General features: G+C 48.5%; 1 protein-coding gene across 1 annotated transcript; it reads right to left on the reverse strand.

Annotated features, from left to right (window-relative positions):
- Window positions 1-1,665: 1,665 nt before the first annotated feature.
- Window positions 1,666-10,466, reverse strand: LOC310687027 (C-type lectin-like). The gene is made up of 6 exons (XM_083461654.1): window positions 10,361-10,466; window positions 9,817-9,886; window positions 8,027-8,118; window positions 6,135-6,287; window positions 3,158-3,266; window positions 1,666-1,949 (listed from the first exon to the last, which is right to left on the reverse strand). The coding sequence occupies exons 2-6, from the start codon at window positions 9,878-9,880 to the stop codon at window positions 1,882-1,884; spliced, it is 486 nt and encodes a 161-aa protein (XP_083317780.1). The 5' UTR covers window positions 9,881-9,886; window positions 10,361-10,466; the 3' UTR covers window positions 1,666-1,881.
- Between the last annotated feature and the right edge of the window lie 2,625 nt (window positions 10,467-13,091).

Below are 13,091 nucleotides of genomic sequence, written 5' to 3' on the forward strand. Positions count from 1 at the left end.
CAGATGTCAGGCTACCTGGTATCTTCACTGTATGTAACGAGCTGAGATTAGAAGCACCTGTTGTAAGGGAGAGGTCTTACCTGTAACCCCAGCTCCTTACAGTACCTGTACAAAAGACACCTGTCAACAGAAGCAATCAATCCAGCAGATTCCAAAGTAGCCACCATGACCAAGACCAAAGAGCTGTCCAAGGATGTCAGGGACAAGACTGTAGACCTGCACAAGGCTGGACTGGGAGGCAACTAAGGAGTGGCTCAAGAAGAAACCCATTAAGGTCCTGGAGTGGCCTAGCCAGTCTCCAGACCTTAATCCCATCGAAAATCTGTGGAGGGAGCTGAAGGTTCGAGTAGCTACACATCAGCCTCGAAATCTTACTGACTTGGAGAGGATCTGCAAAGAGGAGTGGGACAAAACACCTCCTGAGATGTGTGCAAGGCCACCTATAAGAAACATCTGACCTCTGTAATTGCCAACAAGGGTTTTGCCACCAAGTACTAAGTCATCTTTTGCAAAGGGATCAAATACTGATTTCACTCATTATAATGCACATCAACCACTGACTTTTGTCTTCTGGGTTTCTGGGGGTTTTCCTGTTGTTATTCTGTCTCTCACAACTACAATAAACCTACCATTAAAATTATGGGCTGGTCATTTCTTCGTCAGAGGGCAAATTTAGCAGGGGATCAAACACTCCCGCCCCTCACTGTACATCACAGGGGGGCGGTGTTCCACAGAAATCCTGTTTGCCAGGAAACCTGATAATGGTCAAACATTGCTCTACTTGGGCAGCCTGGCCATTCTTTTGTGAATGTAAATGCTTTAATTCCCAGTCCAGGTCACAGGCTCATCTTATTCACACACACACATAAGCCCTTAAGACAGCTAAGCAAAAGACAATGGAGGGGCTTTCCCGTTTCCCCCCTCCTTGCAGAGAAATACTTGAGGTCAGTCAAAATGGTTTCAGGATTGCTCTCTTGGGCTCCATGATCACTGCAGATGGTGACAGCAGTCACGAAATTAAAAGACGCCTGCTTCTTGGGAGGAAAGCAGTGACAAACCTAGACAGCATCTTAAAAAGCAGAGACACCACCTTGCCAACAAAGGTCCGTATAGTTCAAGCTATGGTTTTCCCAGTAGTGATGTATGGAAGTAAGAGCTGGACCACAAAGAAAGCTGATCGCCGAAGAACTGATGCTTTTGAATTCTGGTGCGGGAGGAGACTCTTGAGAGTCCCATGGACTGCAAGAAGATCAAACCTCTCCATTCTGAAGGAAATCAGCCCTGAGTGCTCACTGGAAGGACAGATCCTGAAGCTGAGGCTCCAAGACTTTGGCCACCTCATGAGAAGAGAAGACTCCCTGGAAAAGACCCTGATGTTGGGAAAGATGGAGGGCACAAGGAGAAGGGGACGACAGAGGATGAGATGTTTGGACAGTGTTCCTGAAGAGACCAGCCTGAGTTTGACCAAACTGCAGGAGGCAGTGGAAGACAGGAGTGCCTGGCGTGCTCTGGTCCAGGGGGTCACGAAGAGTTGGAAATGACTAAATGACTAAACAACAACAACAACTATTTCATACATGTGGTTTATATACTTATGTATGTGTTTGCTATGACCTTAGAATTCCTATAACAGGTGGCGGCTTAAAGGAGAAAGAGCCACAGCTATATTTGGAAGAGAATTTATTGGCCACAGGAGAGAAATTCTGTCCTGCTGAGCAATGGGAGTTTTAATCCCAAACCTCTGGAGGGCACCAAGTTGGGGAAGCGTTGGCTTGGGCTTCAGAGCACAATAGATGGAAAGACTTGGATTCTCGCAGGTAGAAGATGCATCTTGGTCAGTCTCCCAGGTGCTACTGAGCACATCAGAGTCTTTTCTCAGCCTCAGAGAGTGTATTTGCACAGGTAGGGGTGCTCTACGGTGCATCTTTCGTCATTCCACTTCATGTAATCTGGAAGACAATGTGGGAGGATGTTACTAACACTCACAGCCAGCCACTTCAGTGTCTAACTTTGTAGGGGCGGCAGGAAGTATTGGAAACATGTGGCAGGGAGTTACAGGGGCCTACTAGCAGCAACCCAGTGCTCTGAAACCATGCACCGTTCTCCAGCTGTGATGCCAAGGGTACTCCCCACCCAAAGGGACTCCAGGGCAGATAGTTAACTCTCTATTGTCAAAGCTGACACAGTAGTTTCTGTGATGGCCTGGGATTCGGGCTCAGATTCGGAACCAGAGGAGTCTCAGTCTGCACCGGATCCTCTGCCTCAGGCATCATCTGAACCAAGTCTGGGGCCTGATTCTGAAGAGCCCCAGTCTGCACAGGTTCCCCTGCAACAAGGACCAGCTGGGCCGAGTCAGGGGCCTGAGCCTGCCCTGGCTCCAGATAAAGGGATAACCGTGTTGCCTTCAGCTGGACCATCACCTACAGCTGCTCCACTACCAGTTGGGTCAGGAGAGGCTGAGGTGGCCTCTGGGTCCAGTAACCCACCAACATCTCCCGAGCTGCAGAGACTAAGGTCTGAGAGAAGGAGAGACCTGAATACTTGCAGGAGTAGTGCTCGCCTTTGGGCGAGACAGGGAGGTGAGTCACCAGGGGATCAGGATGGCCGTTACCCCGACAGAGATAAAAGGCTGTCGGACCCCGCCCCAGGTTGTGGGAGCAACATTGCTGCTTGTAGGAACCTGTCTGAGACCCTGTGTCTGACCTACCTAGTTTCCTGCCTTGAGACTTGCCTTGGCCCTGTTGGACTGACTCCTCACAGAATCCTTGGATTCGGGACCGAACCTGGACCACATTGCTTGGGTTAACCCCCGGGCCCAGCACAGTTTCCACAGTTGTGGATAAACACCCCCCCCCCAGTCTAGCATCTAGGCAGCTATTCATAGGTGGGTCTTGATGGAACAGTTGCAGCAACAGGGGGCCATCCTGCCCCACCAGTTTATGTACCTTCCCCTGACAGGCTTCACACATGTAGCCAGAGACTATGCCTACATGGAAACGCCCTCTGCTCTTCCCACTACAGTCCCCTCCTGGTTCTGGGAGCCAGTGGTGCAGGAGAGGGTGGGGAAACACCTGGCCCTTTCCTTCCCTGCCACTTCCTACAGTGCTTCAGCTTCCATCTCTCAAGCACCCCATGGCTTCCTCCTCTTGCTCCTCACCATGGCTGTAGAGCTCCACACAGTGTTCAGTTCTGGGATTATTAGGTTCCTCAGGTGCCCAAGGATAGTATCTTCCAGTGGTGCTGTCTGTCCATTTGAACTGCCTGTTCTATAGAAAGAGAGCAAAAGAGACATCGTCTCTGCTGAGGAAGAAAGGGACTTCTCCAGCCCATTCTTCCCTTGTCCAATCAATGGGAATAAGATGAACATCTGGAGACTCAGAATCCCAGTTCCCACGTTGCAGGGACTTAGAATAATAGAATCTCCGCTAATCTCAGCAGGAATCTCAGCTAAAGCATCCATGGCAGATGGCCACACAACTTCTGCTTAAAGATCTCCAAGGAAGGAGAGTCCATCATCTCTCGTGGGAATCTGTTCCACTGCAGAATAGTGGATTGCCAACACCTGCAACCCAATCAGTATTGTGTTTGTCCATATAACCCTACTTTGTAACAGTTGCTGCTTACTGCAGCTACTACTATGCCATAAGATCCACTGTCCTGTAATATCACATATGGTATGTACAGTTATTTATGGTTTTATATTATTTTTGCTGTAGAATATGTGAGATCGTGATATTGTATTTATTTGCATTAAAGCTAAAGGGACCCCTGACCACTAGGTCCATTCGTGGTCGACTCTGGGGTTGCAGCACTCATCTTGCTCTATTAGCCGAGGGAGCCAGCATACAGCTTCCAGGTCATGTGGCCAGCAGGACTAGGCCGTTTCTGGCGAAACCAGAGCAGCACACAGAAACGCCGTTTACCTTCCTGCTGGAGCGGTACCTACTTATCTACTTGCACTTTGACGTGCTTTCGAACTGCTAGGTGGGCAGGAGCAAGGACCGAGCAATGGGCGCTCACCCCGTCACGGGGATTTGAACCGCTGACCTTCCGATTGGCAAGTCCTAGGCTCTGTGGTTTAACCCACAGCGCCACCCGCGTCCCTATTTATTTGCATTACTTAGAGCTTTAACTACTGATGAAGCCCAGGACGGCAAAACAAGGCCAATATTCTGGAAATCCTTTTCTTAGACTTTGTGAAAGGATTTTGTGGAACTGTAACAACCTTTCATGTGGATGGTTTGGACTTTATGAACAGACAGGGGGAAGGGACACCATTGCAAGGATGGACCTTATGTATGAACTGAGTATAGAATGATCTGATCCACTGGGTCTTCTGCTTTGTTCATTTGTTGAACTTTATGAGTTACTTCTGTTGAAATTTACAATTTGATACTATGAATAGTATATCTTATTTATCTAAGAACACACCCAGTTACATCTCATGTGTTTATTGAGTATGTTTTACGTGACCATAGGTCTGCTTTGAATAGCTCTTACTGTCCGAAAGTTTTTCCGTATGTTTAGTCGGAATCTCCTCTCTTGTAACCCATCAGTTTGGGTCCTTCATTTTTAAAAAGTCCTTCCTGCAATCATGTTCCTAACCACCACTACAAAACAGCTTTGAGGTTTGTTGCTTTGCTTTTGTTTTAAAAGAACCAATATAGGGGTGCATACATTTTAATAAATAGAAGAGAAAGTGTTGCCTCCTCATTTTTCCACTCCCTGCTTACTAAAATTTGGCATAGTTGGAAAGCAGATTTCATCCAGTTGACTTGTGTCAACCTGATAATGTTATCCTAAAACTTGAGGCCCAGAGATTTCTGTAGCTACTGCATAGGATAAGACCATGGGTAGGCAAACTAAGGACGGGGGCTAGATCCGGCCCAATTACCTTCTAAATATGGCCCGCAGACGGTCTGGGAATTGGCATGTTTTTACATGAGTAGAATGTGTGCTTTTATTTAAAATGCATCAATGGGTTATTTGTGGAGCACAGGAATTCATTCAATTTTTTCTTCTTCAAAGTATAATCCAGCCCCCCCCCCCAAGGTCTGAGGGGCAGTGGACTGCCCCCCTGCTGAAAAAGTTTGCTGACCCTTGGATAAGACAGTGCCTTTTGTCTTTAAAAAAAATGTTTAGGAGCTACTCTCATTTTCCATACTCAGGTATGTGTACCCCTGTGTACCCCCAGGGAAAAAAGCACCAGGATAAGACTGCAGTGACATAAAGCTAGAGGAACTTGCCTCTGAGCAAGCATGCACTGCAGAAATTTGCAAATGTTGAGAAAATGGCTATGCCATTTGCAAAAGAAAAAAAGATTTCTTTTCCTCCCCCCCCCACCTTCTTGGAAAGGATCAAGACCTGGTCCTCCAATGTTCATGCTGAAGAGGGGATCTTGGCAGATACAACTGTTCTCCCCCCCCCCCACGGCAGCCCAACTTTCACAAAAAGCACATCTGCCGCGATGCCCTCTTCTTCAGAGATGATAAAGGTGTGGGAGACCAGTTGTCATCTTCTCCATCCAGCCACCTTCCAAAGACAGCCCCGTATGGTCAAAGTTAAGAGAGAGCTCTGACTCGCATGCTGGACTCTCAGGTATTTCCCAGAAAGGTGGATGGGTAACCATTTTCCTAAACGCTCACCTGACACCTGTGTTCCCTTTTCTGCTCTTTCCCTCCATGTAGGAACTGTTAGTTTCTCTTTCCTCACTGAGCAGCTGCTTGCAAGTCACAGGACTGTGTTTTTACATTCCACAGTCCAGATACTGTTGGATTCCCATGGGAAAGGGAGACGGGATGTGAGGTTACTGGTTTCCTTTTTCCTTTGTTCTTTTGTTTTCCTTTGTTCAGTTGCTCTCTGCTCTCATAGAGAGAACATGTATATTTCTTTGCTCTCTGCATAGCTTAGTAATAAAGCATAGCAATGTAGCCATACCTGCCTCATCCTTCCGCTGTGGACTTTGTTGTTTTAATGCTCTGCTGGGAGGGCTCAAAAAGATGAGCCTTATCAGCTCAGACGACCGGAGCTGAAATTTCAATATTTTCAGCTGGTTTCCCTGCCCCTTGCGGCTGCCATTTTGAACAGTCCCTGAATATTGATTAGAAAGAGGTGGACCGCCTGCCCAGACTCACGTTTTCACTCCCAGTGTTGGGGTCATACAACCCGATCCATATATGTTGTTCCTCTCTAAGGTTCTGGGTCAGATGTTGCGACAGGATCTTCATGTCGTCTTCATCGTGAATGGAGGCAAGATGGCCGTTCTCGCCAAAGGCCTGGCAGGCAATCTGAGGGAGACCAAAAAAGAGCACCCCAGAGAATGGGGGACGCCATTGGAATTGGCTTGAACATCTCAGTAGGCTTCTCCTTCATTCTGTCCCTGTGCCTAGACAGCAACTTCTGAGCAGTAAGAGGAGACATTTGCAGTCCATGTATCCACCACGGGCTGAGCATGTACTGCATGTACTGCAAAAATCACAGGAACCTAGAATTGTAGAGTTGGAAGAGACACCAAGGATCATCTAGTCCAACCCTCTGCTATGCAGAAATGTGCAACATACGGGGATCGAACCTGTGACCTTTGCATTATCAGCACCATGCTCTAGAATGCAATAAGTACCAGCGTGAACTGAGTTGGTGTCATGAGAAGGTAAAAGGTAATGGACTCCTGGACAGTTTCGTCCAGTCAAAGGCGACTCTGGGGTTGCGGCGCTCATCTCACTTTCAGGCTGAGGGAGCTGGTGTTTGTCAACAGACAGCTTTCCGGGTCATGTGGCCAGCAGGACTAAACCGCTTCTGGTGTACAGAGGACCGTGAGAAGTGCCGGAGCGCATGGAAATGCTGTTTACATTCCCACAACAACGTACCCATTTACAGTGCTTTTTTTCTTTTAAAAAATGTTTAGGGGTACTCTCATTTTCTGACTCATATTGAACTACTGCCCCTCAGTGAGGACAGACTTAGATTCACAAAATGTTTAGGGGTATGCGTACCCCTGCGTACCCCCAGAGAAAAGCACTGCCTATTTATCTATTTGAACTGCTGAGCTTTCGAACTGCTAGGCTGGCAGGAGCTGGGACAGAGCAACGGGAGCTCACCCCGTTGCGGGGATTCGAACCCCCGACCATCTGATCGGCAAGCCCAAGAGGCTAAGCGGTTTAGCCCACAGCGCCACCTGCATCCCACTCATGAGAACCACAAGCAGTGAGCCCCATCCCTGATAAGGACGCAAGTCAAGGCAAGCACAGCCTAGGTGTTTGCAAAGCCAATTTTTCCCCCAGGGGGATGCACCCCACAAAGAGTTACTGTATTTTTTGCTCTATAAGACGCACCAGACCATATGACACACCTAGCTTTTGGAGGAGGAAAACAACAAGAAAAAATATTCTGAATCCCAGAAGCCAGAACAGCAAGAGGGATCACTGCGCAGCGCTCCCTCTTCCTGTTCTGGCTTCAGAGAGCCAGTGTGGTGTAGTGGTTAAGAGCGGTAGTCACGTAATCTGGGGAACCGGGTTCGTGTCTCCGCTCCTCCACATGCAGCTGCTGGGTGACCTTGGGCCAGTCACACTTCTCTGAAGTCTCTCAGCCCCACTCACCTCACAGAGTGTTTGTTGTGGGGGAGGAAGGGAAAGGAGAATGTTAGCCGCTTTGAGACTCCTGAAGGGGAGTGAAAGGCGGGATATCAAATCCAAACTCTTCTTCTTCTTCTTCTTCAGCAATAGCTGCGCAGCCTGCATTCGCTCCATAAGACGCACACACATTTCCCTTTCCTTTTTAGGAGGGGAAAAGTGTGTCTTATAGAGCGAAAAATACAGTAAGCTTCTGAATACTAGTTGCTGGAAACTGCAGGAAGAGAAAGTGCGCTTGCACCCAGATCCATCTTGCAGGCTTCCTGTAAGCCTGTGGTTGGCCGCTTTGGGAACAGGAGACTGCACTAGATGTGTTGGCCTGATCCTGCCGGCTCTTTTACTGTGCTTAAGTTGTTAATGAAATACGTCCCTGGTTTAAGCCACCCTCAGCGTCATACCTCTGCATCATGCCATTTCAAAGGAACATTGAAGAACCCAAAGCATTGCTTATCTCGCTTGACCCAGCCTCTGGGGCAGCTGGAGTCTGCGCCTGGTGAAAGAGAAGGGAAAGCTGAAGTACTGTCCAAGTCAGAAGAACCTAGCGGATGGGTTCACAAAACCTTTGAGCTTCCAAAGACATGGGGAGTTCTGCGAAGGGTTGTGTTTGGGGTAAGTTGTAGTACTTATAGTACTTGCACTCATCCCCAGTGGTACAGGACGAGAGGGGGTGTGAGGATACCCAGAGCTTACAGGGTTAATAGCTCAAGGGAAATGGCGTCCTGTCACTGGGGTGTGTTCGCATCTTTGTTATTGTGAACGTTTTTACTTTCTCTTTTGCTGCGACAAGAGAAGCATCATGCCTTTGCTATCTTCTGGCTGATTTGTTGTTTTGCTGTTGTACAATAAACGCTTCTTAGAATAGAAGGAGCTGTTGGATGAGAGTTTTACTGCATGGCTGAGATTCCTTCCACACAGGCACCACTGCGCAAATTACTCTGCTGTAGCCGGGAGAAGCAGGTTGGCACAGGGACTCACAGCTGTCCATGGAGGCGCAGGTCAATTCTGTGTTCAGGGCAGCTGTTCACCAGCTCCATCTGGTACGCAGGATGGGACCCTCCCTGCCCACAGACTGCCTAGCCAGAGTGGTGCATGCTCTGGTTATCTCCCACTTGGACTACTGCAATGCGCTCTGCATGGGGCTACCTTTGAAGGTGACCCGGAAACTACAACTAATCCAGAACACAGCAGCTAGACTGGTGACTGGGAGCGGCCGCCGAGACCACATAACACCGGTCTTGAAAGACCTACATTGGCTCCCAGTACGTTTTTGAGCACAATTCAAAGTGTTGGTGCTGAGCTTTAAAGCCCTAAATGGCCTCGGTTCAGTATATCTGAAGGAACGTCTCCACTCCCATCGTTCTGCCCGGACACTGAGGTCCAGTGACGAGGGCCTTCTGGTGGTTCCCTCACTGCGACAAGCCAGGTTACAGGGAACCAGGCAGAGGGCCTTCTCAGTGGTGGCACCCGCCCTGTGGAATGCCCTCCCACCAGATGTCAAAGAGAACAACAACTACCAGACTTTTAGAAGACATCTGAAGGCAGCCCTGTTTAAGGAAGCTTTTAATTTTTGATGTATTACGGTATTTCAGTGTTTTGTTGGAGGCCACCCAGAGTGGCTGGGGGGGGGGGCAGCCAGATGGGTGGGGTATAAATAATAAATTGTTGTTGTTGTTGTTGTTGTTGTTTAGGGAAGCGGACTGGATGCCACAGCAGTCCAGCTGTTAGCAGCCTTAGTGGACGCTCAATGGAACAAAGAAAACCAGGGGTGGGGCCACAGCTGCCTTGTCAGGAAGGAAGGAGCAGGATGAGGGCCCTGTCGAGGGTGGGTGAGGCCTTAAGAGGGAGGGAAGGAGGGTGGCAATGCAAGCCTAATAAAGATGGACGAAGACCGAGAAGCTGAAGGAAACCCTAGAGCAGCCTTGTGCCTGCCAGATGCGTTGGGCTAAAACACAGCCCAGCTGTGTGGTGCTGAGGCTGCTGGGAGTTGTAGTCCAAGCAGTTGGAGGGCACCAGGTTGGACAAATGCTGACCTGGGGAGGGGGGAAGTGGCAATGAGGATGGAGCAAGCGGTTGTCCATTGAAGAGGAAGCGACCCCTGGGGTGGCCGGGTGCCAAGCCCACTTGGTTTTGGAGAAGACTTTACTTGGCTCGTCTCAACCAGGGTTTGATGAGCCCAACTTAGTCATACCTTGCAGGGAAAGGAAAGCCAGGAAAACCACAAGGGAGAGGTTGAAGGGAGAGAACGGCCCCATCTGCACCTGTGGAGAGAGAACATTTTCTTCTAATTCTGTGAGAACAGGGTGCTTGAACATGTGGGCCACCAGCCTGACCCAGCCAGCTATTAGAATCACAGAACCTTGGAAGGGACCTTGAGGGTCATCTAGTCCAACCCCCTGCAGATGCAGGAATCACACCGGAATTTCTATTCCCTTCTCCCCACTCATATTCATAGATTTCATTCTCCCTGCTTATCAAAGCTACATTGCCCCATAATCTTCTTTTTCTTACAAAAAACAAAAAACTTATTACACAGAGTTGAATTTGGCAAGAGGATCCTGGCATTTCTGTAAAGTTAACCAGCAATACCTCAGATAATTTAATAAATGCATCCATCAAGAGCAAATGAGAATAGGCGTCTACATTTCAAAGGTAGCACCGTTTGGGTTTCATCTCGTCAAAGGAGCTGCAATTACTGGCAGAACCAAGGAGACCCAGCCGCAAAGGCTGCTCACCTGTCCCTCTGCTTCGGTTGTCCAAAATGCCGAAACCTCTCTCCTTCCTCTAGAGAATTCTCAACACTCCTGGGGCATTTATAGACCAACAGTTGCGGGGACGGCATTTGCCTCTGTAGCAGGCATCAAACGTGAGCACCGTGATCCCACGCAAAAACCCCGTGGCAAGTGAGCAGTTAATGGTTACTGAAAAGTCCAAACAAACTGAACGTGGTGGGTGGAATATATAATATGTTAACTTTCAGAGTGACGGCTGCAACAACATCTTTTAAAAACTTTTTAAAAATTTCCTTTATTGCAAAACAATTTACCTAAGTAAAACATGAAAAACAACACAAACTGACCATTACCATACCCACATAACAACTAGACCCTAACTGACAACGTATCATTTAACATCACGCACACTTTTGACTTCTGATTCATCTCATTGCACTTTTTACACATTGTTGGTCTATATGCACTTGTCAGGATTCAACCTCAATCTGTTAGCCACCATCCATCCTCCAACAGTCTCCAGACACTCACACAGGACCTTCACTGCCTTCACTGGTTCTGATTTGAAAGAGCGGTAGAGCTGGCCCAAATCCCCTGATGATCTCTCTCAGCGACTTCATATAAATATTAAAAAGCATGGGGGAGAGGATGGAGCCCTGAGGCACCCCACAAGTGAGAGCCCAGGGGTCTGAACACTCATCCCCCCCCCCACCACTTTCTGGACACGGCCAAGGAGAAAGGAGCGGAACCACTGTATAACACTGCACCTGGCTCCCATCGCCTCTAGATAGAGAAAACTGTTCTCTGTTTTTTCCATGCATGTGTACTTCCATAAATTTCCATTCTTTCCTCAAAGAATCCTGGGGGTTGTAGTTTGTTAAGGCTGCTGGAAGGTGTTAAAGGTAAAGGGACCCCTGACCGTTAGGTCCAGTCACGGATGACTCTGGGGTTGTGGCGCTCATCTCGCTTTATTGGCCGAGGGAGCCAGCGTACAGCTTCTGGGTCATGTCGCCAGCATGACTAAGCCGCTTCTGGAGAACCAGAGCAGCGCACAGAAATGCCGTTTACCTTCCCACCTATTTATCTACTTGCAGTTTGGCATCCTTTCGAACTGCTAGGTCGGGAGGAGCAGGGACCAAGCAACAGGAGCTCACCCCATAATGGGGATTCGAACCGCCTACTTTCTGATCGACAAGTCCTAGTCTCTGTGGTTTAACCCACAGCGCCACCCGTGTCCCTTGCTAGAAGGTGTTAGGAGACTCCTATTCCCCTCCCTAAGCTACAATTCCCAAAGTTGTTTAACAATCAATCCCTCTCCCCGGGGAATGCTGGGAATTATAGTTTTGGGACGGGAACAAATGTTTCTCATCACCCTTAACAAGCCACAGTTTTCAGGATTCTTTGGGGAAAGCCATGGCTGCTTCAGGCAGTGTGATACTGCTTTAAAAGTTTGGTGCAGAAGTGGCCTTAAAAGTTTCCAACTCTGCAACCTTCTTGATTCCCCTTGAATCTTTCTCCTTCCATGAAATAATGAGCCTGGAGGCAGCCAAAAATGCAGGAACCGGGCAAGTCAGGTTGCGGAGGTGGAAAGCCAAAATGGCGCCCACAGCCCAGCAGCTCCTTTGATTTGACAGAACAGGCACTTCATGTTCCTTGCTGGAAGCTGGATCTTTGATTCTTCCCACCCCTGACCTGGTTCGGACTCTTAATGTGGGTGGGCACCCAGCAATCTCAAGGATGCAGCTGTGTATGGGAGGCAGGAAATGCGGGGCAAGGGCCGTTCTCGTCACTCGCAAAATGCTACAAAAAGAAAGAAAAGGTGCGGAAAGTAGCTTGAGAAAGCAGAGACAGTGAGGGGATTGGCAACCACTCAACAGCTCCAGCCTCGCAGCTGCCATGGGTTTCATCTACTCATTAATCTCCACCTGTTTCCTTTCACACCGTTTTGCTTAGCCCACATGGAAAGTGCTCTCATGTGCTCAAACTAGAGTCCTGTTTGTCAGATGTCTGAAGACTTGTACTTAGTTTGTAGCCAGGGCCAGATTTAGGTTTGATGGGAGAGTCCTCAGAGCTGGGGGATGAGATGGTGGGACAGTGTTCTCAAAGCTACCAGCATGAGTTTCACCAAACTGCAGGGGGCAATGAAAGACAGGAGTGCCTGGCGTGCTCTGCTCCATGGGCAGGACTAAACAACTAAACAACAACAATCCAGGAAAAGAAATTCCTGCTGACCTTTTGTCGAATGCTGCTAACGAGGAACAACTAAATGTGTTTGACCATATGTTGCAAATGTGTTAGATGCCACTGCAATAGTTGCAAAGGAAAAGGGGAGGATGTTAGTATTTTCCACTGCCACAATTGCAGGAGGTCACGTGATCGGGTGATTTCATTTCTTATCACTGTGTGTGTGAGCGGAAGTGAAGCTGACAACTTCTGCTCTTTGTTCTCTGTTCAGCTAAGGGCTAGAGAGGATGTGTGAGAAGCCGCTCACACAGCCTTCCATGTTTCTTTCGTTTTCTTTCTGTAAATAATAAAATGCTTGATGTCGCAATTCCTGCACAAATTTGCTTTCGCTGACTCTGCTAGTGTGCTGTATATCGTGCACATGTCTTTCGGATGTGTGTCGATGCTTTCTACGGGACTCCGTCATGTGATCCTCCTGTTAGTGCCACCGCCTGCGATTCAGGAATCACAGCAAGAAGATTGAAGTTGACAAACTCAAAAGCGCCACGTG

The sequence above is a fragment of the Podarcis liolepis genome (genome assembly GCF_965112155.1).
Source record: "Podarcis liolepis genome assembly, chromosome: 10".
NCBI classification, from domain to species: domain Eukaryota; kingdom Metazoa; phylum Chordata; class Lepidosauria; order Squamata; family Lacertidae; genus Podarcis; species Podarcis liolepis.